The 27,017-nt window shown below is 43.9% G+C and overlaps 1 protein-coding gene across 1 annotated transcript in view; it reads left to right on the forward strand.

The window, feature by feature from the left end:
* The window catches only part of SUSD5 (sushi domain containing 5), a 187,531-nt gene that overhangs the window by 130,768 nt on the left and 29,746 nt on the right, over positions 1 to 27,017 (forward strand). The window contains exon 4 of the mRNA XM_030203364.1: positions 7,595 to 7,783. Coding sequence (XP_030059224.1) covers positions 7,595 to 7,783 — 189 coding nt within the window. The remainder of the gene's footprint in view (positions 1 to 7,594; positions 7,784 to 27,017) is intronic.

Raw genomic sequence — 27,017 nt, forward strand, 5'->3', positions numbered from 1 at the left:
CCAGCTAAGAAGCTGACCCCCAGGAAAGAGGTAAGTTTGAGAGGGGTTCAGACCCCAATCATAACAGGATGTAGGGCAAGAAACGAAGAAGAAAGGCAGAAAGTAAAGAAATAAATGGAAAGGAAGCCCTGGAAATTGAGTTAAGAGGACAGTAGCAGCAGAATCAGATACTGGACCGCATGATCAGAAAAACAAGTCCCCAGACAACAAAGGTAGAAAAATTTTCATTTTAGTGTTTGGAAATGTCCACTTGAGAATCAGGTGCTCAACGTTAAAAGTTTATTATTTACTTATGTATGGCATTTTATCCTAAACATTAATAGATTGGAAACTGGGATTTAATTTTTTTTCCTGGAGAAGTAATGCATTGCCACCACAGGCTCTCTCACTGGCTATAGCCAGCTCTGCAATTTGGGGGGGGGGGGCGCAGAGGTGGACCGGGGAGAGAGCTTGTTGTTAAACATTTACCAGCACACCACTGACTTTAAACCAAAAGACCCAGGTTCAAACAATTTTATTTTGTAGTTGTGAGCCCTCTAGAAACAGAAAAATACATACTGTACCTGAATGTACACCACTTCAACAACCTTCAGGCTTGCAGGTGGCTTAAATATTTAGGTACAGAATGTATTTTTCTGTTTATGAAGGGCTCAGAATAAAAAAAAGAGTTAAAGTGGATTTTGATTCTGGGTCCCTTGGTTTAAAGTCTACACTAACTATTAGGCTACTCTTTAGACTTGCTTCCTGTTTTACTATGAATACCCATTAATACCTGTAGGGTTACCATATGTCCGGTTTTATCCGGCCATGTCCTATTTTTGAGGACATGGCTGGGCAACCGGGTGGGTTTTGCCAGCCTGCCCGTTTGTCTGGATTTCCGCACAAACGGGCAGGCTGGCGGGCGGGCCTAATGGTGTCCTATCCTAGCCTCCCCTCCCCTTACTTACTCTACTGCCCTGGTGGTCTAGTGACCTCTTCGGGGCAGGACAGAGCCTCCTCTTTCCTGCCTGGAGCGCCGCCCTGCATCCTGTTCCTCTTGCAATGCTGAGTGCTGGCGGTCCCGGCGCCGATTCAAAATGGCTCCCGAGAGTTGAAGTCTCGCAAGGCCACTTCAACTCTCGGCGGCCATTTTGAATAATGCATTAATCCCTCTAGGGGCCAAACAGAGCACCTTTTTGCGTCCTGGACATGACTGAAACAGGTCTAACTTAGGACATCCTTCTTTTCAGACGTGGACATTTCTTCACGTTCAGTTATCGCTGTTGGATATTCCTGATTTTGGGCCCTCCCTAGTCCCGCCCACAATACACCCCTTTGCTATTTGGACATACTGTAGTGTTGAATGTCCCTTTTCTGCCTATGCAAAATCGGGATTTGCACATTTCAAGCACATGGATGTCCATTTGGGCATTTTGAAACAACCTAATGCTTCGAAAATAAACTCCATTGTATCCAGATAGCTGTGTTCTCAACCATTTGTAAACATTTAAAGAGTGATTTTGAGATATCCACATAGACCATTTTAGAATAGTTGAGATGTGTTTCCTTACTCCTCCCCCTGCCTAGGAAACACAAGCTACCAACCTCCCGACCCACCCGCGGAACAAATCTGGAGGGAAACCACCTCCAAAGCTCCAGAGTCGAACCCCCCCCCCCCCCCGCGCCACCCACCAAAGCTCCGGAGTAGAAGCCCCGCCCACAGAATGCTGGAGGTCCAACACCCCCCCCCCCGCGCTGCCCCCCCCAAAGCTGCAGTTCAAAAGAAGCCCCACCTAGCAACATCCCCCGCAACACCCCCCCAAGCCACCCACCGTTTCGTTGCTTTGCCGGCGGAGGAACCGAAACCCCGCCAGCACAAGTCTTGTCTGCTGACTACGGTGTCATCTTCGGCGTTGCTAGCCTGTGCACAGGGTTGCCAGGTGGAAAATATTTTTCCAGCCTAAAGGAGCCCAAAATCCAGCCCAAAACCCGCCCAAACTCAAACCCCGCCCCTGACACCCCCGCCCCCGCGTCATCACCCCCGCCCCCGCCGTCATCAACCCCGCCCCCGCCGTCATCGGCCCCGCCTTCCCCGTCACTAACCCCGCCTCCCACGTCTCTAACCCCGCCTCCCACATCACTAACCCCGCCTCCCACGTCACTAACCCCGCCTCCCACGTCTCTAACCCCGCCTCCCACGTCACTAACCCCGCCTCTCACGTCACTAACCCTGCCCACCGCGGCCGAAAAAGCCACCTAAAAAAACCGCCCGAAGCACAAAAACCAGCCCAAAAAACCGCAACCCGCCGCGGGCAAAAATTTCCCGCGGCGGGTCGCGGAAAACCGCCCAATTGGGCGGTAAAACCGCCCACCTGGCAACACTGCCTGTGCAGGCAGGGCTTCTGTGCGTCTGACGTCCTGCACGTGCAGGACGTCAGACGCACAGAACCCCGCCCTGCACAGGCTAGCAACACCGAAGATCGCTGGAGTGAGACTCAGCAGACAACACAGGACTTCTGCTGGCGGGATTTTGGGTCCCCCACCAGCAAAACTACGCGACAGTGGGTGGGATGGCGGCGGGCGGGTGCATCGCGGTGGGTGGGATGGCGGGCGGGCGGGCGGGCGGGGGGGTGCATTGCGCGGAGGAGGCACTTCCTTCGTTCTTCTTCAAAGCAGGATCCACCCCCACAAAACTGAACTATACAACACACACTCACTCACTCTCTCTCTCTCATCTGGCAGCGCTTCCTGAACCCCCCCCCCCCCCACACACACACACACACACACACACTTACTCACTCACTCTCATTTGGCCACACTTCCTCAACGCCCCCCCCCCCCAACACACACACACACACACACTCTCTCATCTGCCAGTGCTTCCTGAAACCCCTGCCCCCCCACACTCACTCATCTGGCAGTGGTTCCTGAACCCCCCCCCACACATACACACACTCACACACACACTCACTCTCATTTGGCCACACTTCCTCAACACCCCCCCCCCAACACACACACACTCTCTCATCTGGCTGCGCTTCCTGAAATCCCTGCCCCCCACACACATACTCACTCACTCATCTGGCAACCCCCCCCCCCCCCCACCACACCACACACACACTCTCTCTCATCTGGCAGCGCTTCCTGAACCCCCCCCCACACAGACACACACACACTGTCATGTGGAAACGCTTGATAAAACACCCCACACACACACACACACACACACACACACTCACTCATCTGGCAGCACCAAACACCCCTCTTCTTCCAAGCTGAAACCCCCAACACACACACACCCCCACACACCCCTCCAACACACACACACACTCTCTCTCACTCTCTTCTGGCAGCGCTTCCTGAACCCCCCCCCCCCCCCCCCACACACACACACACACACACACACACACACTCTCTCTCTCTCTCTCTCTCTCTCTATCTCTCATCTGCCAACGCTTCCTGAAACCTAGTACACACACACACAGACACTCACTCTCTCTCATCTGGTAGCGCTTCCTGAAACCCCTGCCCCCCCCCCCCCACACACACACACTCACTCACTAATCTGGCAGCCATTCCTGAACCCTCCCCCCCCCCCACACACACACACACACACACACACTCACTCTTCTGCCAGTGCTTCCTGAACCCACGCCCCAAACACACACATTCACTCTCATCTGGCAATGCTTAATAAACCGCCCCCCCCACACACACACACACTCACTCACTCATCTGGCAGCACTTCCTGAACCGAGAGAAGATCCCTTTTCTTACAATTTTACATACGTATGTAGTTTAAACATTTTCATAATTGCAACACTATGAATTCATAATTTTTATATCATTTGCAATTCGTATTTCAAATGACTATTGCTCTTTTACATTATGCAAATTCTTGTTTCATTATCAAAACCTCCTATACATTTATAATTGTTTTACCTTTTCATTCACACAGCAATGTATATATCAATTGGTTTTAGTCATACAGATTTGTTTTCCAGCAAATCATATATATCTACACATATTTTGTTATAAGTCCATATATATACTTGTTTTTAGAATCACTACACATTTTTCATAAAGTTTTATTGTATAATTTTTTAACTTAATTATGTCTATTGTGTATGTATATCTTTATTCCTTTTTTTATATATATTTTTTATTGTATATAAATGTATGTTTTTATAGACTCCTGATGCAGGCCTGATGGCCGAAACACGACGTCGTGTGGAGTCTTCAAAACCTCCAATAAACGTTTTGATTTAAGCACATCGTCCAGTTTCTGATATCCTTGGTCGCTCTCCCACTTTTTGTACTTTGTTAGCACTTCCTGAACCCCCACACCCCTCTTCTTCCAAGCTGAACCCCTCCAACATACCCACACAACACACACACACTCTCTCTCATCTGGCAGCGCTTCCTGAAACCCCATACACACACGCACTCACTCACTCTCTCATCTGGCAGCACTTCCTGAAACCCCTCCCCCCCCACACACACACACACTCACTCTCTCTCATCTGGCAGCGCTTCCTGAACCCCCTGCCCCCCCCCCCCCCACACACACACACACACTCACTCAGTCATCTGGCATCGCTTCCTGAACAACAGAGAGAGCGGGGGGGGGCTGACACCAGAGAGAGAGAGAGAGGAAGGGAGGTATCTCTGTCACACACACACTCTCTCTCTCACATACAATGTCTTTCTGACCCTCACTCTCACACACTCTGTCTCACACTGTATCACATTCACTGTCTATGTGTCACACAGTCACTCACACACTCGCTTGGTCTCATACACTCACTCTCACAGAGAATCTGTGTCTCACACACACTCTCTCGCACACACACACACTCTCTCTCACATACGCACTTGCACACACTCTCATTCTCACACACATACTCTCACACACACTCACACTTTCACTCTCTCTCTCACACACAGTCACTCTCACATACACTCTCCCAAACATACACACTCCGAGGAAAACCTTGCTAGCGCCCGTTTCATTTGTGTCAGAAACGGGCCTTCTTTACTAGTATATATATATATATATATATATATATATATATATTATTATTATTATTATTATTATTATTTATTGCATTTGTACCCCACATTATCCCACCTTTTTGCAGGCTCAATGTGGCTTACAGAGTGTTATTATGATATAGTCATTACATGATCTTAAATACAGTCGGTAATAAGCTAAAGGTAGATGAGGATTTAAATGGAAAGGTGATAGGTAAGGTCGTGTGAGAGGTGTTTTTGAAGCACTTGTGTGGTTTAGCAGGGATTAGTTTCATTAGGATGTCTTTTGTAGGCTTTGTTGAAGAGGTGTGTCTTCAAAGATTTGCGAAAGCTGGTTAAATTGTCCATGGTTATATATATATATATATATATATATATATATATATATATATATATATATATATACTTATCAGAACAAGGAATGCTGGCACAGCAGCATTATATAAAATCAATATCAATATATTTTTTAGATCCATTGAGCCATCACCTTTCATTTATAGAGTGGCACTACTTACCATCTGCACACCAACACAGTGGATTAATAATACTGTCTACTGTGTATTTTACTGACAAGATAAACTAATAGTTTGTATAATCTCATATATCTACATAGAGCAAGGTGTGTACATTTGCATATTTAGCACATAAGAACAAACTTAGGAATATTTTACATTTGTGTCCACCTGTTCATATTGGCATTCCCATCTCCAGAGAATGTTATTGGAGGCAGATAGAGTCTGTACATCAGAAAATTTGGGATAATTACTGGGTTTAACATGGTAGAGCTACCAAGAATGGTTTTATTGAAATACAGATCTATAAATAGTGTGAATATTGATAAAACCTAAAAATATAATCAGAATTGTCTTTGATACATATTCAAATGATTCACAATAATACAAACTGTTGCCCTCTGGGAAGGGTTATCTTTCTCTGCCAAGTGTCATGGGTGGAGTCTATTTGTGGGGGCATAATCAAAAGGGACGTCCTTGTTTCGATTCGGACGTCCTTGCAGAACGTCCCCATCCAGGGCGGGGAAACCCGTATTTTCAAAACAAGATGGACGTCCATCTTTTGTTTCGATAATACGGTCAGGGACGCCCAAATGTTGAAATTTGGTTGTCCTTAGAGATAGTCGTCCCTAGACTTGGTCATTTCTGATTTTTGACGATAATGGAAACCAAGGGCGTCCATCTCAGAAATGACCAAATGCGAGCCATTTGGTCATGGGAGGAGCCAACATTTGTAGTGCACTGGTCCCCCTGACATGCCAGGACAGCAACCGGGCACCCTAGGGGGCACTGCAGTGGACTTCATAAATTGCTCCCAGGTACATAGCTACCTTACCATGTGTTGCTGAGCCCCCCCAAAACCCACTACCCACAACTGTACACCACTACAATAGCCCTTATGGGTGAAGGGGGGCACCTAGATGTAGGTACAGTGGGTTTGTGGTTGGTTTTGGAGGGCTCGCTGTTTCCTCCACAGACATAACAGGTGGGGGGGATGGGCCTGGGTCTGCCTGCCTGAAGTGCACTGCATCCACTAAAATTGCTCCAGGTACCTGCATACTGCTGTGATGGACCTAAGTATGACATCTGAGGCTGGCAAAGAGTCTGGCAATCAATATTTTTAAAGATGTTTTTTGAGGGTGGGAGGGGGTTAGTGACCACTGGGGGAGTAAGGGGAGGTCATCCCCGATTCTCTCCAGTGGTCATCTGGTCATTTCGGGCACCTTTTTGTGCCTTGGTTGTAAGAAAAACACAACCAGGTAAAGTCATCCATGTGTTCATCAGGGACGTCCTTGTTTCTTTTGATTATGGGTCGAGGACGTTCAAGTGTTAGGCACACCCAAGTCCCGCCTTCGCAAAGCCCCCTTGAACTTTGGCCGTCCCTGCAACGGAAAGCAGTTGAGGATGTCCAAAATCGGCTTTCAATTATACCGATTTGGACGGCCCTGGGAGAAGGACATCCATCTTCCAATTTGTGTTTAAAGATGGGTGTCCTTCTCTTTCAAAAATGAGTCCATTGGTGTGTTACTATCCTACATATTTCTTATATTAAAAGATGCTTTGTCTTCTTATAGTATTGTGGCAGACGACAAAATATGTCTGAGGAAGTAAGAAGTAGTTGGCTCATGGAATTAGTCAGTATTTCTGCAGTTGAAGTAAATGGCTGGTTTATCAGGCTCTTTTTAAAACACAAATGACAAAAACCCAGAACCGTTGATATGCAAGATTTATAATACCGAAAAAGTAGTCAAGGAGCTACAAATAACCAAAATACTGGTTGTTGCCATACAAATTACATGTATTTTTGTTTTGTTTCTGAATACTATCTTTAAAAAAAAAAAGATTAAACCTGAATTAAGAAGTCTGGCATTGTGCAGCGGACATGTTTTTTGTCGAAGGACAGTTGTCAGCCACTTAACCCCAAGGTTCTGTATGAGATCATGGAATGGGAGGAAATGTATTCATCATGCTAATCGTGTGGAGCTTGATAAAAGAACCTCTTCTAATAACTCAGTGAATACATAATTCATAACTGTTCTTCTGTTGTTGTTGTTTTTCTTTCTTCTCAGACAGACCATGTGGGGACCCTCCTTCCTTCCCTCACACCACTTTGCATGGTCACACGGGTTATGAAATGGGAGATGAACTACTGTACGTGTGTGCCGAGAACTACATCATGGGCAACCGAGAAGCTGCCTTCACCTTGCTCTGTGACAGCTGTGGGGAGTGGTATGGGCAGGTACAGGCCTGTGTCAAAGGTAAACAGGTCCAATGCACTCATGTGGCCAGTCCTGCACAGCCACCTCCAGAAAAAGATTGGATCAAAGCAGAATCTTCCCTCCACATGCCTGGCTGACTGGTTCACTCAACCACTTTTCAACACACATTTCACTGCTTATTCTTAGACTGAGGGGGTCTTTTACTAAAGCTTAGCTCAAGTTATCTGCAGCAGTGCCCATTTTATTCCTATGGGCCCTGCAGCAGATAACTCGAGCTAAGCTTTAGTAAAAGACCCCCTGAATTTCTCCTTTTCCCACAGGTTTCTATGCATCTTTTTCACAGCTGATTAGTTTTCTAACCAAAAGTATTTTTTCATCTTTTTTTATAAATGGGATCAGATCTTACCCCTCTGTGAAGGATACTGCCTAGTCTGGCTATATTTACAGCAGCTGCCAAGTTACCCAGTTCCAAAGGAGTCTTTTTCTCCAGTCCCAGCTTTGAACTTGCATTCTAAAGCATTGTGGTATTTGTAGTCACTAACTATACACATTGAAATGTGTGCTACATCCCCAACATGCACTAGAATGTGGTTATTAGTTCAGGAATGGCATACAATTTCCCTCCAGGACCTGGGTGTAATGCCCTGAGTGGCTGCGGTCAGGAGGATGAATACCAGGAGGCTGATATTCAGACCGTAGGAGGTAGGCGTGCTGCCTCCCATGGTCAGCTCTGAGCCCAGATATTCAATGCCATGCTGTTTCCTGTGACTGACGTTGAATATCCGGTTTATTTTTGGCCCGTTTAAACTTAACCGGCCAAGCCGGTATTCAGCACTGGCTGGTTCAGTTTGAACTGGCCAAATATATTCCAGCTATTGATATAGCCAGATTTAGCCGCCAAACTTAGCCAGTGATGTGCCAAAAATAGGCGGATAGCCGGTTATATTGTGCAATATAACCAACTATCCGCTATGCGCTAACCGGCAATATTTGGCAGGAGACAGCCAGCTATCTCCTGCTGAATATTGCCATATAGACGGCTAAGTACCATTTAACCAGCCAGGTGCCATTCCCAAGCCACAGGGCAACTGGACACCGGCTCCCAAAATTCTTTAAAAAATAACAAACAGCACTGGCGAGCTGGCTCCAGCACACCACTGTGTGAAAGTTATGCTGCTATTATGGTATTGTAGACTTGCTCTTTACATCCGGAGTGACATTTGTAGTGTTTTGTATTACTTCACAGTATGCCTGGTACTGGATTATGGATTTGAATTTAGATCTCAGCTTTCTCAGTAATAGCTCAAGGAAAGTTAAATTCAGGTACAGTAGGTATTTTCCTGACCCTGGAGGGCTTACAATTTAAGTTTTGTACCTGACTCAATGGAGGGTTTAATGACTTGTCCAAGATTTCAATGAGCAGCAGTGGCCTCCCCGTTTCTCAGCCTGCAGCTCTATTAGGTACATCTAATACAGATTCCACATATTATCTATATTAGCTGTATCTAATCTTTGTTAACTCAACCGCTTACTAAAGGCTAGCTGAGCTAAAGCCTGGTGGCCATTTGGCAACCTCCCAAAAACATTAATAGGTAAATTATTTTATGGTTGCCAGTAACCTCAGGATTTCTGTTATAGTGCTGCTGAACATCACTGTTCACATGGCTAATGGGAAGATGCTGAGCGAGTGAGCTAGGGCTGATAGAGAGCCCAGTATTAAAGTACCTGCATATATTTCCAGACTACAGCAAATACTTTTCTGTTTAATGTGCTGCATTGTTTTACCATGCATTATTTTTTGGTATATAATTCTCTGAAGTGTATTACAGTGTGCCAGTGGTGTACCTAGGTTGGCTGCCACCTGGGGCAGGTCATCGCTACGCCCCCCCCCCCCCCCCCCCAGCACATCATCCCCCTCCCCCTGAAGCACATCACCCACCTCCCTCCCAAAACGCATCATCCTGGGGGTGCCCGGAGCAGTCGTGCGGCTGTCGGCTTCGACGGTCCCCTGCCCCAGAACAGGAAGTAATGTCAGAGGGGGTAGGGAACAGACAGAGCCAACAGCTGTGCTACTTCTCCGTGCACCCTTTGCTGCCTGCACCAAGGCTGGACCGCCCCCACTGCCCCGCCCTTCGTATGCTAGAGCAGTATGCATAACACTATCAGTAACAGAAGTATTGGGGGAGGGTCCTTCCCTGCTATGTTCAAAAGGGCCCTTACTGTCACTTTTTTATTTTTTGTTAAAAGTTGTGCTTAGTTCTACAGAGGGAGCAGTGTTATCTCTAAGCTGCGCTATACATCCAGTAGCTGAGTAAAATTGGAGTAGCTATACACATATTTAAACTACTGTTGAACAAGGAGGGAAAGCAGGCAAAGCATGGTTCATGGAATTCTTTCCAGCCTCCCTGCAAGAGTTTATATGTGTGTGTGTGTTATCTGTAAGAAATGCTGACAATGAAATGTAACAGAAAAATTTTGCTCATGTCAATTTCAGTCCTTAGAGGGAAATTGGCTCCAACTTCTTCTCTCCACCTTCCCCTCTCCCCACAAAGAGATTAGTACCTTACCTCCCTCCTCCGGGGTGGCGATACTCCAACTGGCACAGTACCAAAAACATTGAGGCTGACAAGCACAGGGCCTTGAGCATGAAATAAGAAGTTTGAGAGGGAGGGAGCAGGCTGTCCTCAAGCATGCACAGATGTTCAAGTCCATGCACCTGCTGGCCTCTATGCTTTTGGTACTGTGCCGGTTGGAGTATCACCACTCCAGGGAAGTGAGGTACGGCTCTAAACATGTTGCGGGGTGGGGAGGTGGAGAGAAGTGCTGGAGACCATGGGGGGTTAGGGCAGGAGAAAAGTTCTGGAGACTACGGGGGAGGGGAGGAGAAATGCTGGGCACCATGGTGGGAGGTTCAATAGAAGGGAAAGATGCTGAATGCTGTGGGGGGTGATTATGAGATGGTAGGTAAGGGAAGATGCTAGAATTAGGGGCGGAGCATGGGTGGGGTTGGAACAGAGCATGGCCACCTGAAACAAAAAGGCATTCCAGTGCCCAGCCACAATGTCCAGTTTATTGCATCAAGCTTTTTATTAGTTGGAATTGTAATGCCCAACTGATCATAACCTCGTCATTTTCCATAATTCATGATCCCAATGCTTTTCTGGTACAGCACTGTTGTAATGTTTCAAATTTCCAGTGCATGAGACAAACTTGCTTATCATGCCTTTCCATATACAAACCTTCTCCCATCAGAACTTTGCAGCCAGGTTCAAGATCCATAATAATGTCCACATCTTCCTTACGGAATCTACATATAAGTTTTCTTGGTTTGTTTTCCTATGCTTGCTGTGAGCCATCTCACCCATAATCCACTGTTCTATACTGTAACTATCAATTCTTCCATTCTTTGGATTCAATTCGCTTCTCCATAATCATTAATGTGTTCGGTTTTGATCGACATATAGTTTCTGAAGTAATACTTTGTATTTACCACTTATATTTGTACATTTGCCATATTATTTTTGTTTGATAATCGTTTAAGTGGGGGGGGGGGTCACTTATTTTGCAAATTCTGTCATTTGTTTTCCATGTGTATACTGGTGGATTCTCACTCATCCCTTCTACTCATCAGAATGCTTGTGCAGACTTAAAAATAGAGAAGGATTCTGGACATTTACTTTTATACTTCAATACTTTTTGCGTATTAGGATCTGGTGAAGTTGTTAAATAGAGCTAGAGACCTATGATAGAAACTCTAGGTGCTTATTCTATAATGGAACCTGGATTCCTAGGCTCTATTATAGAATACTAGCATAACTTGAAATCAGCGCACCTAACATTTAGGTATCTGTAGTTATACCAGCCATAGTATAAGTGCCAGCACCAAAATGCAGAAGCTGCCCTCATAACTTACTGTATTCTGTAAGTTACACATATAGGTTGGAGCCCCACCCATGTTTGAACCAGGCTGCATACCTGTGTATGCCCCCCTCTTTGCATTTATGCGCTATGTAAGTTACTGTAGGTGTCCTGTTATAGAATAGTACTTAACTGGAGTATTGACATTTACCATTCTGTACACTTACATGAATAATATGCACAGATATATAAGCACCCATTATAGAATTGCTCTTCACATGTATAATCTGTCTCTATGAGGCCCGTTCCTCCTTTGGCCAAGGAATGTACAGTCTTAGCATATACTCATTCTTATAAATTATCTCATGGGCATAGAGGAGTTTTCATGTTTCAACATACAGATCCCAATATTCAGCCTACAGTAGGCAGCACTTTTGTTGTCCACTGCCAGTGTTAAACCCAGATATTCAATGCTGGACCATTTCCGGCAAGCAGGGGGCTTTTATCCTCTTAAACAGTTAACCAGTTAAACTGATATTCAGCGCTAACCGGTTCACCTCTTAGTGGTTAAAGATAGGCCTGCTATTTATGCGGCCTATTTTAACCACTGAACATAGCCGGTTAAGCACTGAATATCCACGCCCAAGGGACTATCCTGCTTATAATCGAACGAGAAAAACGCCCAAGTTCCGACCTAAATCGGGAGATGGACGTTTATCGCACAAAAACGAATAACACGGTATAATCGAAAGCCGAACTTGGACGTTTTCAACTGCACTCCATCGCGGAAGCGTACAAAGTTGACGGGGGCGTGTCGGAGGCGTGGTGAAGGCGGGACTGGGGCATGGTTATCACCTGAACAGAGATGGGCGCCTTTCGCCGATAATGGGAAAAAAGTATGCATTTGTAGCTAGAATTTAGGGCACTTTTCCTGGACCCTGTTTTTTCACGAATAAGGCCCCAAAAAGTGCCCTAAATGACCAGATTACCACCAGAGGGAATCGGGGATGACCTCCCCTGACTCCCCCAGTGGTCACTAACCCCCTCCCACCACAAAATATGATGTTTCACAACTTTTTATTTTCACCCTCAAATGTCATACCCACCTCCCTGGCAGCAGTATGCAGGTCCCTGGAGCAGTTGTTAGGGGGTGCAGTGGACTTCAGGCAGGTGGACCCAGGCCCATCCCCCCCTACCTGTTACAATTGTGCTGCTTAATGCTTAGTCGTCCAACCCCCCCCAAACCCACTGTACCCACATGTAGGTGCCCCCCTTCACCCCTTAGGGCTATAGTAATGGTGTAGACTTGTGGGCAGTGGGTTTTGAGGGGGATTTGGGGGGCTCAACACACAAGGGAAGGGTGATATGCACCTGGGAGCTCTTTTACCTTTTTTTTTTGTTTTTGTAAAAGTGCCCCCTAGGGTGCCCGGTTGGTGTCCTGGCATGTGAGGGGGACCAGTGCACTACGAATCCTGGCCCCTCCCATGAACAAATGCCTTGGATTTATTTGTTTTTGAGCCAGGCGCTTTCATTTTCCATTATCGCTGAAAAGCAAAAACGCCCAGCTCACAAATTGTTGAATAAAACATGGACATCTATTTTTTTCGAAAATACGGTTTGGTCCGCCCCTTCACAGACCCGTTCTCGGAGATAAACGCCCATGGAGATAGACGTTTTCGTTCGATTATGCCCCCTCCACGTCACGCAATATACCGGTTAGTCACAAATATTTAAGAGGAGATAACTGATTATCTCCTGCTGAACATCCGTGATTAGGCGCCAATGTGCTATTTAACCGGTCAGCGGCTGTGTCTGGCCGGTTAAGTAACTTTGAATATCATGGGGACAGATTCTCAGGATCTTTAAGAAGCCAGTCTACAGTTTCAAAGCTGTATAGGAATTCCCAGTTGATTAACGTCTTGTATCATATTCCATGATGTCAGTGCACTTTTCAATATTAAATTTTACTCTTCTGTAACGTTCTTTACTGATCTTTTATCTCAATGATTTATTGTTGATTGACTCTCCTTCCTCCATTCCTAGATATTTATTTACACCTTACTGTTCAACTTAATCTCACATTCAAAAGTCACTATTAGCTCAACCTGGACTAGCTAATTATATCGAGTCAAAAACTATTATCTAAATTTACCATAAATTTTGTTGACTTTCCTCTATGCTAATTTTTATAGAAAGATTGTACTGAATTTTATATGTATTTTAAAATTATATATAATGGTGCTCAGGGACAATCAAGGTTCACGGATTATAATCATTGCACCAATAGCATTGTCACAGTCTAATTCAAAGTATATAGAAAGCATCCATTTATCTTGATCAGATGTGCTGCTGTGATGCCTTTGTATTGCACCATGGTGCGAACACACCTCAAATACTGTGTGCAATTCTGGTCATCGCATCTCAAAAAAGATATAGCAGAATTAGAAAAGGTACAGAGAAGGGCAACGAAAATGATAAAAGGGATGGGATGATTTCCCTATGAGTTCCCTAGGGCCGTTTAGCTTGGAGAAGAGATGGCTGAGGGGAGATATGATAAAGGTCTATAAAATACTGAGTGGAGTGGAAAGAGTAGATGTGAATTGCTTGTTTACTCTTTCCAAAAATACCAGGACTAGGGGGCACACAATGAATCTACCAAGTAGTAAATTTAAAGCAAAATGAAGAAAATATTTCTTCACTCAATGTATAATTTAACTTACCAGAGAATGTGGTAAAAGCAGTTAGCATAGCAGGGTCTAAAAGAGATTTGGATAATTTCTTAAAAGAAAAGTCCACAAATCATTATTAAGATGGACTTGAGAACCAACTATAGCTATGGTTAAGACTAGGTAGGAAGGCCCCTTTCCTTTGCGGTGGGAACTTCGGTCTTTTTGATACCTCGGCATCTGGCTACCCACTAAACTCTCTTTACTTCATGAGATTAATGTTTCCTCTCTTTTGGATTCTTCAAAGGACTGTTTGAAACACTAGCCTGCTTATAATCGAAAGAGAAAAACGCCTATATTGCGACCCAAATCGGGAGATGGGCATCTTTCTCCCGTAGGCGCCCAAATCGGTGTAATCGAAAGCTGATTTTGGGCGTTTCCAACTGCAATCCATCATGGAAACGGGTAAAGTTGACGGGGGCTTGTCGGAGGCGTGGTGATGGCGGAACTGGGGCGTGGTTATCGGCCGAGGAGAGATGGGCATCTTTAGCTGATAATCGAAAAAAAAAAGGCGTTTTACCGCAATTTTGGGTAACTTTTTGTGGACCCTTTTTTTTTCCATGAACAAGTCCCAAAAAAGTGCCCCAACTGACCAGATGGCCATTGGAGGAAATCGGGGTTGACCTCCTCGGACTCCCCCAGTGGTCACTAACCCCCTCCCACCAAACAAACCCCACTTTACAAACTTTTTTCCAGCCTCTATGCCAGCCTCAAATGCCGTACCCACCTCCATGACAGCAGAATGTGTTCTATCCTGTGACAGCCTTTCCCTGGTTCTGATGTGGCTCTCGGGTGAGTGCGATACCTTTTCTGTTATGCGCACTGCAGAGTCACATCAGCAATGCATTGTGGTGGGTGTAGGGTATTGGGCTCCGTGATTCCACTAGCTTGTGTTAAATGCTCACGATGTTGGTAGTTGGTAGGCTCTACTCCCATGGTGCTTTTCCCCCTGCTTACTGGGTCAGAGTGTGCCCTGTTTTGTTTCCGGTAGTCCATGAGGTAGTGGCCATCCAGTTTTAGATCCCTTTCACGTGTTAGCCACATTACAGAACTTAGTTCTTACCTTGAATGTGGCTGAAAGAGGGCATTGTACAGCATTCTGCCAGCTCTGACCTACTGCTCATCTCAGTACCAGGGAGACTCTTTGCCAGTGGGGCACAACCTCTGATCTGCAGTTAACTGTGAGTAAGTGTGCTTATTCCAATAAAGGACGTTTTCGGAGAGATTACTCTTCAGGTGTCAACTGGTGTGCCAATGTTATATAGCAGCAACAAGTCCTAGAGGCCTGCATGTATGCAGGTCCCTGGAGCACTTTTAGTGACTGCCGCAGTGCACTTCAGCCAGGTGGACCCAAGCCCATCCCCCCTACCTGTAACACTTGTGCTGGTAAATGGGAGGTCTCCAAAACCCACCGTACCCACATGTAGTTGCCCCCTTCACCCCTAAGAGCTATGGTAGTGTTGTACATTTGTGAGTAGTGGGTTTTGGGGGAGGGGGTTGGGGGTTGGGTGCTCAGCACCCGTGGTAAGGGAGCTGTGCATGTAGGAGCGTTGTCTGAAGTCCACCGCACTGACCTCTAGGGTGCCCAGTTGGTGTCCTGGCATGTCAGGGGGGCGAGTGTACTACGAATCCTGGCCCCTCCCACGACCAAATTGCTCGGATTAGGACATTTTTGAGCTGGGCGTTTTTAGTTTCCATTATCGCAAAAAAAAAAAACCAAACACCCAGCTGAAAAACGTCCATTTTTTTCGAAAATACGGTCTGTCCCGCCTCTTCACGTACCCATTTTCGGACATGGACGCCCATGGAGATAGGCATTCGCATTCGATTATGCCCCTCTAGATGTCCTTGCCCCTAACCGTTCATGGCCAGGTCCTTCTTTTTAATATGGCTCTATTTTCCAGATGGCTCTACATGATGCAGCTATTACCTTTAAAATTGATAAAACGGGATTTACTCTTGTTGCAAAAGCTTTTTTCTATGCTTTGTTGGTGGGGCAGCAAGCCAAAGACTTCATTTATTTATTGGCAAAGTTCTTGGGCATTATGGTGGCGTTGGGCTCCTGATTTGCGGTTATATAATTGAACTTACTTTTGTAATAAGTGACGGTCTAGTAAATGAATAAACAACTTGTTTGCTTCGTCAATTGGGTAGACTGGATTCTGGAAGAGTCTACTTATACACCTCAATATGTTTATTCATTGTTGCATAGTCCTCTCCACACCTTGACCCCATATCTACGCAAGAGTGTTTTGTTAAGGTCTCTATGGGATGTGTGGAGGACCTTGTTCTACTTTTTGGAGGGAACCCCTGGGTGTCAGACCAATTGGCTCTTTTAGGGAATTTGCAGTTTCCCCCAGGATGCGATAAATCTAGTTTCCGTTGGTGGGAATCCAAAGGGATAATCTATTTGCACCCTATTTTGCAGCCTGGGGGTATATTGCCATGCTGGGAAGATTTGATTGTGAGAGTTAAGGTGAAGCAGTGGGACCTCTTCACTTATCGCCATCTCCAACATTATGTTGCTACTTTAGATTCTGCGGGTTTGGCTTTTTCTCTCTGTTATTACTTTTTGAATTTCTTCAAGCCTTTCCGGGATGGTGGTCTTTCTGTTTCTTCTCTCCATCGGTCCCTCCAGGAGCTCATTTCCGTTCCCAATCGGGCACCATTCCAGGATCATTGATGTAGGGATTTGGCTATACCGTCTGCTTGCCTGGATTTAGGGCTGCTAATATGCCGTATACGGTCTCTGTTTGTGCAGAATTGTGCAAATGTCAGTTTCGGGTGTTACATCGTGCCTATTTCACACAAGAGCGTCTGTTTAAGGCAGAGGGTGTAGAAACTCCCAATTGTCCAAAATGTCATCAAGGAGTTAATTCATTTTATCATGCTTTCTGGAGTTGTGTTAAGGTCCAGCATTTCTGGATGAACTTGTTACAATATATGAGAAAACTGTTTGGTTGTTCTCTTCCAGCATTGCCCCAGGATGTGCTTTTGAATAGGTTTGAGGATTTTCATATTTCAGCTCGATTCCAGATCCTTTTCAGAAGGCAGGAATACTGGGTAAACAAATTATTTTGGGGATGTGGCTTGCTGCTGAGCCTCCATCTTTTTGTGTATGGAGGAATCGTTTCTATGCCTGGCTGGCATGAGATCATGGTGTTTGAGCAACCCAAGGTGCAACTGGAAGTTTAACAGTCTCCACACTAGCCAACCTTTGAAGCAGTAGCACCAAAGAAATTTTTTGGTCTTCAAAACAGAACTCTTTCCAAACAAGGGATAAGAAGCCCTACAGATACAAGCTACCTCCCAAAGACGGGAAACCTTTGCTCCTTAACGAGTCCTACATCTTAGGACTGTGACTCCCAGTTGCAGGCTGGAAAGTTGCAATAACATAACCCTGAAAGTATAAAAGAGAAAACAAATTCTCCTGCCCCTTCTTTGGAGCCAGTAGCCTTTTTCCAGAGTATACCACAGATCCTATGCTTTAGGTGTTTCTCTTGCACATCTGTGCAATAAAAAGACAGAGAAGCTACTTCTTCCCAATTCTAACTTCATTGTTCACTCAGCATCTTACTTCTGGCACATCTTCGGCACTATGGTATTAAAAACTGAAAGGCTCCATTATAGCATCTCCCATGGGGGTGTTTTAGCAACTGCTTTAACCACTGAACAACACTGCCAACCTGTGTCTTCTGTAAAAGGGACTTGCTGTTTAATAAGCATAATAATAATAACTACACAATCAAACCCTATTCTCTGTCTCTCAAAAAAAGAAGAAGAAACTGTCTCAAACTGATGGCATAATTATCTTGAGCATACAAGGATAGTGCCAGAAACAGTGATAAGTAACACAAGTGTTTCTGACAACATAAGATTTCAGATCTAAGAACCTGATTTACTCAGTTTTTTTTCCCATTCAGAGTCAATTCTATAAAGGCCCATCTTTTTAGAGTCTATAGAATGCTAGCATATAGATAGATAGATAGATAGATAGATAGATAGATAGATAGATAGATAGATAGATAGATAGATAGATAGATAGATAGATAGATAGATAGATAGATAGATAGATATGCACATATATGTTTCGGTGTGAGGGCTTAGGCCAGCAATAGAGCAGGTGTAAATACTTGTGCCTAGATTCATAAAATATATGTGTAATTTCTAGTATCCTATAAGTTATGCATGTAAGTGTGTGCCTTGCTCTCACTTCCCCCCAGACTTCACCCTTGGGAATGCCAACCCCAGCATATGTATAGTTACAAAATAACATGTAGCCAAATTATTTGGATTACTGTAATGCATTAAACTGTGCTATAAATAAGCAACAACAGAAGAGATTACAACTTCTACAAAATACTACTGCCAGACTGATTTTTAGAATGAGTAAATATAATGAGGTTTCTCCTCTTTTTAAATAATTACATTGGTTGAGAATAGAACCTCGTGCTTATTTTAAAAATGCCTGTTTGATTTATTAATGTTTTATGGATTAAACTCAGGTATGATCAGAGGTCTACCCTTTTTTTTTAAAAATAGACCTGGCTTGAGAAGTTTGAAAGAACAGCAAAAAAGTAGGGAGATCAACATAACACTTCCAAGACACTGTGGAGGCAAGTAATCAAAATGCTTTATTAAAAGAAAGTTAAAAAGACTCGACACAGAGCCTTGTTTCAGCAAAAAATGTCTGCTTCAGGAGTCTACAAATCAAAAAAAGTATATAATTACAATACACACAAATGTATAAAACTTAGTATAATCATATCAATAGTAATTATTTTTGTTACATTTGTACCCTGCACTTTCCCACTCATGGCAGGCTCAATGTGGCTTACATGGGGTAATGGAGGGTTAAGTGACTTGCCCAGAGTCACAAGGAGCTGCCTGTGCCTGAAGGGGGAATTGAACTCTGTTCCTCAGGACCAAAGTCCACCACCCTAACCACTAGGCCACTCCTCCACAGTAATAATACTACAGATTGTATTCTCTTGTTACTATGTAAGCCACATTGAGCCTGCGATGAGTAGGAAAGCGCGGGATACAAATGTAATAAATAAATAAATAATGACTGATAAAACAATGTTCTTTTTAAACAAAGACATAAAAAAACATATTGAAAAGGTACATGATAAAAATCCAAGATGACTGTAGATCACATAAGGCTAGTACGATTAAATAGAACTGTAAATTGAGCCATAAAATAAATAACAATATAAAAGTATAAAAAGAAGGAATAAACCCATAGTTCTGTCCATTCTTTTACAGGATTGAAGCTAGTGAGGATAGTAGGTATCAAGTATGAGTAATATATAGATGCGAACCTGTTTGTTGTGTAAGCCAATGAATGGAACACCATAAGCAAGGCAGCCAATTCAAGCCTGAAATAGTGAAGAGTGCCAGAAGATGAAAAAATGCTTTTAGTTAGAACAAAACAACAAAAAGTAAGGGAAAAACAAAATGGATGATACGTACCTTTAAAAAGGCTAATGACAGGTAAATGCGCCAAGCATAAGCTTAAAAAGACAAAATAAAACTGTGGGGATAACAAACAGGAAAAAAGTATTTGTAAATGCAAGATACTGGAGAGTGTGACTTGAACGTAAATGACAGGAACAGACGTGGGCTTGACTTAGACAGAGCTGTGAACCATACTATGGGGAAGGGCTGGAAGCAGTGTAGGAAAAGTGTATGCTACAGTCCGGATGAGTGGTGTCATGAACATTGAAAAACAGCAGTAAAAGAGAATTGTAACCAAGAGGTTAGCATGGAATAATGGAAGAGCAACTAGTCCTGGAAGTGATGGTACTAGAAGTGATAGTGCTGGGAAAGGACATATGAAAAAAATGAAACAAAACCGCAGAGTGACAATCCAAATAGAGCTGAAAGAAAAGCTAACAGTGACTTGAAGGTGCGAAAAGACAACAGTAAAAAAAGATACCAGATGAAAGGCAACAAACCTGGATGAAAATTCAACAGCAGTGGTGCTAAGCAAGAAGCGCTGAGGCAGCAATGGAAACAGAGAAGCTGGCGGGTCTATATAAATAGATGAAAAGGTGGCAAAAAAGGGGGCATGGTCAAACAAACCGAAGAGGTGAACGCATCGCATACATGGCAAAGGGGGCGGGCAGTACAAGAAAGATAACGTGACAGTGACTGTGCAATGTAAAAAAGATAACGTCAAAGTAACAAAGCAATGGACAAACAAAAGTGGAAAGGGCAAAAACAAAGACCAAGTGAGAGAGCGAAGCGGAGGCTAAAAAAGCAAAAGCAGAGATGAAACTATTATATGAAAAAACTATTAAATTTAAAAAACCAGAAGAATGAAAATCCTGTTATGTGTATGGGACATGTGACAAGGATAGGAAAACAAAAAAAGAGGGGAGGGCAAAAAAAAGGGGGGAGGGGAAAGATGCAAGGGAGGGAGGAAAGGGACAAAATAAGCAGAAAAAGGGCAGGAAATGCAGGTACTAAAGTGTGGATGATACAGAATAAATGGTTTAGATGCGACCAGCCTACAAATAGTGAATTTAAACATGATAAAAATATAGATACAAAGAATCTGCAAATAGTGAAATGATCATGATGAAGTTTGAAGACGTTGCTTGATCTTTCCTCAGTCAGAGGGATGACTCAGAAATCATTGTGGGAGCGAACTTTTTTATTCCAGGGTGCATGAATGTGGAATACTTTACCGGTAGAGATTCGTCTAATTACGCCTTATTTTTTGTTTAGAAAAGCACTTAAAACTTATTTATTTTCATTGTATAAATAAGTTTATATGTTTTAGGCATTTGAATTATATCTGTTTCTTTATTCTGATGTAATTCCTTTCAGCTAGGAATGTCTTTTATATCTTTTATATCTTTTATAATCCACTTTGAATTGTCGAGATAAAAGCAAAATATAAGTCACAGAACAGAATGGAATATAACGACTATGTTTTCTAAGCAGCGCTATGGGTGCTTTAGCATCTTTAACGCACGTAAATGGTGTATGCGTGTTAAACGCTAATGCACCCATAAAAATGTATAGGTGTGTTAGTGTTTAACACGCCTTAAATTTACAGGCGCGTTAAAAACACTAATGCATCTTAGTAAACATACCTCTAAATGACTAGAATACTATCGTTTCCGTGTATACTTCCCATCTAACTTTAGGCTGCTTCTTATAGAAATATCTACTCAGTGTCTATGGGGAGGGGGGCAAGAGCTTAAAGTGCATGCCCATATCAAGGTGCCCCCATTTATGCACCCCTTGCATGGCCAAATTTATAGAATACTAGTACTAAATATGGGTAAGTGCCATGTAAGTGTTCACAAGATGCGTAAGTGCTTTTCTGTAAGGGTACATATAAGTGGCATGGAGGAGCATGTTCGATAGTGCGTCTAAGTCGGATTTTGGACATTTTGCGCTAAACATACCAAATCTGAATAGGAAATATACCCATTTTTGAAAAAAAAAGTCTATCTTTTTTTTTTTTTTTTAAATACCATTTCAAACAAGGTTTTGTGTTTTGTGCATTTATCTTTTTAGGCCATTTTGGGGGGGGAAAACACACAAATTAAATACACTCAAAATCAAGCCATTGGGGTGTAGGAGGGGCCAGCATTTTTAGCAGACTGGTCCCCCTGACATCCTAGGACAGCAATAGGGCACCCTAGGGGACACTGCTGTGGACTTCATATTAATGCTCCCAGGTGCACATCTCACCATTGCTCCCTTATCTTCTCTGCTGAGCCACCCCAAAACCCACTACCCCCAACTGTGCACCACTACAATAGCCCTTATGGGTGAAGGGAGCACAGTGGGTTTCTGGTGAGTTTTGGAGGGCTCACAGTTTCCACCACAAGTGTAACAGGTAGGAGGAGGTATGGGCCTGGGTCCATCTGTCTACAGTGCAGTGCACCCATCATTATACTGCTCTAATGGGCCTGGCTATAACATCTGAGCCTGTCATAGAAGCTGGTGAGTACTATTTTTATTCACATTTTGGGGGATGGGAGGGGTCAGTGACCACTGGGGAGTAAAGGAGGTAATTCCTGAATCCCTCCAGTGGTCATTTAGGGCACCTTTTTATTTCTTATTTATTAGAAAAACAGGTCTAGACCAAAACGTTGAAATTTTCGCCCTAAACCAACCTCTCCTCCTCCCCCATTCTCTATTTCTGTGGATAACACTCTCATCCTTCCTGTCTCATCAGCTCGTAACCTTGGGGTTATCTTCGACTCCTCCCTCTCCTTCTCTGCACATATTGAACAGACTGCTAAAACATGTCATTTCTTTCTCTATAATATCAGCAAAATTCGCCCTTTCCTTTCTGAGCACACTACCAGAACCCTCATCCACACTCTTATCGCCTTTCACTTAGACTATTACAACTTGCTTCTCACAGGTCTCCCACGTAGCCATCTCTCTCCTTTTCAATCTGTTCAAAATTCTGCTGCACGACTAATATTCCGCCAGTGTCGTTATGCTCATATTAGCCCTCTCCTGAAGTCACTTCACTGGCTTCCTATCCGTTTCCCCATACATTTCAAATTCCTCTTATTAACCTATAAGTGCATTCACTCTGCAGCTCCTCAGTACCTCTCCACTCTCATCTCTCCCTACATTCCTCCCTGGGAGCTCCGTTCACTGGGTAAATCTCTCTTATCTGCACCCTTCTCCTCCACCACTAACTCCAGACTCTGTTCCTTTTATCTTGCTGCACCATATGCCTGGAATAGACTTCCTGAGCCGGTAGGTCAAGCTCCATCTCTGGCCGTCTTCAAATCCAAGCTAAAAGCCCACCTTTTTGATGCAGCTTTTAACTCCTAACCCCTACTCACTTGTTCAGAACCCTTATTTTATCATCCTCACTTTAATATTCCCTTATCTCTTGTTTGTCCTGTTTGTCTGTCCAATTAGATTGTAAGCTCTGTCGAGCAGGGACTGTGTTTTCATGTTCAAGTGTACAGCGCTGCGTACGTCTAGTAGTGCTTTAGAAATTATAAGTGGTAGTAGTAGACGTTTTGGTTTTGTTCCATTATGGCTGTAAAACGTCCCAAGTGTTAGGCACACCCTAAACCCACCTTCAAAATGTCCCCAACATACCCCCTTGTGATTTGGACGCACTGCAGATGAAATGCATAGATAAACAGGTTTCAAAAATACCGATTTGGACATTGTGAGAAGAAATCTGTACAAATGGTGCTTTTTGACCCTTTTTGGATGTTTTTCTTTTTTGAAAATGAGTTCCCATAGCATGTTAATGCAGTGGGAATGTACATATGGGAGGAACATGGGCAGGGCTGCCACTTAATACATGTACATTACAGGACTATGATTGGTTTAACTCCAGGTGCTAATACTAGCATAAGCTAATATTCTATTATGAGATGGTGTTATAGAATACGTATTCACAATGCATCCTTCTAAACCGATATAATCTGGATTTTATTTGCAGAAGTTTTTAAAATTTTTGTATGGTCCTAGGTGGTTTATCTAGTTTTTCTTGTTTGTGATCTGCTTTGAACTCATTGGGTACTAGCGAAATACAAGAACAGAGTGTAATGTTATGTAATGTAATCCTTGGGGTGCCTAAATGCAGGCACCCAGTTGTAGAACTGCTCCCCTAGGGACCCTTTTACTAAGCTACAGTAAGCACTAATGCATGCTTGCTGCAGCACAAATTAGCATACAGCAGGGCTCTCTGAGGCACCCCATAGTAATTTTGCCATGTGTGCACGCTACCTAAGTGATAAAAAAATAACATTTATTTTTTGGCACTGGGGGCGTTTCTGGAGTAGGGAGTGGGCGTGTCTATGCAAATTAGCTAATGCATTAGCATTGGTGCACGCTAACAGATTGGCGCAGGTTTAGCATATGAGTCCCTATCGCCTACAAAATAGGTGGCAGTAGAGGCTAACTTGATAATGGCCATGCGTTAATGGGAAAATTAGCGCATGGCCTTTAATAGGAAAAAACTGAAAATCAGCCATTTTCTTGCTGCAGTAAAAATGGTCTTAGCACACCGGAGGTCAAAAAGGTTCTTCATATTATGTATCAATGGCTAAACCCCTTGGCAACCTGAATCTGAGATAATTATGCACAAGTGGGAAGGTGTGCTTTAGAATATGGGATACGTGAATGTTTTGATGGGTCCAAGGGGCCTTTTTACTAAACTGTGGTAAAAAGTGGCCTTAGCGTGCCCTTACGCGGATCTTCCGGTGTGCTAAGACCATTTTTACTGCAGCAGGAAAATGGATGATTTCAGTTTTTTTTCTCATTCAAGAAAAGGACCTTTCATCATTCTGTACCAGAGGTGTAGCTACAGGAGGCCACGGGGGCATGGGCCCCCGCAAATTTCGTCTGGGCCCCTGGTTTGGCTGGTGGGGGTTGAAGACCCCCTCCAGCAAAGGTATTTGTTTGTGAGGCGAGGCGGGCAGGTGGGGGGGGCGAGGTGAGGCAAGGCAGTGGGGGGGGCGGCAGGGCAGCACTCAAAATGTGCCCCCAACCTCGGGCTCTGGCCCCCTCCCACCATAAGGTCTGGCTACGCCCCTGTGTACCTACAGCAACCATTTTTATTGTGTGTGATTCAGATACAAATCTCTAGGCATTGAAAATGTTTTGAAAAAAAACAACTTACCAGACCAGTTGTATTGAGGGACTTGCACTTTATGGCTGCTGGCACTGGTACACATGAAGATTTGTATCTGGAATGCGCTTAAACCATTGTATCTCTGGTGTAATGACATCCGCTTCCTGGGCAGCCTTTTGGGGAAGTGTTAAGCTTTGAACCGCATAGCACAACAGTGGTTCTGGGCTGCAGTAGAAGAGGAAGCAGCCTAAGGTGTTGTGTTGCCACTGCTGTGCTCTGCTGAAGCCCAAATTAATGTGAAGGTCAGAGAAAAGATGTCTGGACTGCTACCATTTACTCTTGGTCCTGAATCTCCTGCTTCAGTCTTGCAGACGGTGAATTCCATGGGAGAGGCCGGATTTTGTAGGCGTTCCTACTGCAGCAGAATCACATGAAACCGAGGGTACTGGTTACACTGAAACCCCACACTCTCTTTTACTATATCAGAAAAAAAAAAGCAGCTTGTTCAAGGCTCTGTGTCCAAAATCTGAGAAAAACAGATTAGGTCCTGGTCACAGGGAATTCTGTCACTTCCATCTTCCAGCAGAATCACTCACTTGTAAATCATGTCTTTTTTGAATGTCTTAATGGACTGCAAATTGCTCTTGGGTTCCAGCCAGCACTTTGTCCTTTCCAGATGCCACACTGCCCAAACTCTGTGCCATTAGCTGATGTAGATCAAAATCTAATATCTGACATGACTTTCAGAATATGTATAGGTTAACACTAGCTGGAGGCTGCATTTTACAGTGAACGCAAATCTTTGCATGTTCACCGCCATTCTGCTGCAGCTTGCCTACTGCCCAGCCCCCACTCCAACTGACTTGCCGTTTTGCTTCAAAAAACTAACCTAAAATGCACAAAAGTGGACTGTTTGCTTATTTTATTACCTTTGGCCCTGCAACCAAAGAAAACTTCCTGCATTCCTGTGTTTAATTCTGATGTGCCCAGTAACATATGAGAAACAAGTAATTCAAATCTAATTGCAAGATTATTAATCACAGATATTATGTGAGAAGATAAGGCTGAAAAATAAACTTTACTAATATGGAGTTACAAGCTATTGAAAAATGTGTTTGAGAGAGATTTCTGAGACTTTTGTGTAACTCTTCTCGCATGTCCTTACTGATATCCTGAGAATGAGAAGGAAGGGTATATTTTTAGGCCCTTTGGAGTTAGACATCTGAACTTGAATAAATCACTCTTTACATGCAGATTTGTTTTCTAAAAATAAACATTTAATACTGAAGTTGTCAATAATGATAATCTGACATATTGAGGGCAATTCTATCAAGAGGGTGCTTACATTTAGAAACCAAGAAAATGTGTAAATGACTATGATGGAGTTAAGGCCACCAATTTTTTGCCACAGAAAAACCTGATACCGGCACCTGCCCCACTTCTTGCTCCACCTATGCCCCTCCCTTATCCTGCCCTCATGCCATGCCCCAAATCCCTTCCCATGCCTTCTGTTGTCCCTTTCTCCTGTCCCTCTACAACCAAGTGGAGGAGTGGCCTAGTGGTTAGAGCACCGGTCTTGTAATCTAGAGGTGGCCAGTTCAAATCCCACAGCTGCTCCTTGTGATCTTGAGTAAGTCACTTAACCCTCCATTTCCTCAGGTACAAACTTAGATTGTGAGCCCTCCTGGGACAGAGAAGTATCCAGTGTACCTGAATGTAATTCACCTTGAGCTACTACTGAAAAGGTGTGAGCAAAATCTAAATAAATAAATTGCCCACACTAGGGTTGCTATCTCAAAAGAAAACAAAATGCCACGTGTATATACATTTATTTCACAAACTTCACATAATAGAAACTTCACTCCAATAGCCAAAAAACAAACACATTCTGGACTTACATATTGTAGAAAACCTGTCATAATAAAGTAGCACTAATGTCCAGGGCGGGGCAGAGGAGTAGCCTAATGGTTAGAGCAGCAGACAGAGAATCAGAGGCCCCAAGTTCATAATCCCACCATAGACTCTTCTGGCCTTAGCCAAGCCTCCATTGCCTTGGAATGGCCAGGGGGTGGCACTTGCAATCTCACCCCATTCAGGATCGGGGATC

This window comes from Microcaecilia unicolor, chromosome 1, assembly GCF_901765095.1.
Source record: "Microcaecilia unicolor chromosome 1, aMicUni1.1, whole genome shotgun sequence".
NCBI classification, from domain to species: domain Eukaryota; kingdom Metazoa; phylum Chordata; class Amphibia; order Gymnophiona; family Siphonopidae; genus Microcaecilia; species Microcaecilia unicolor.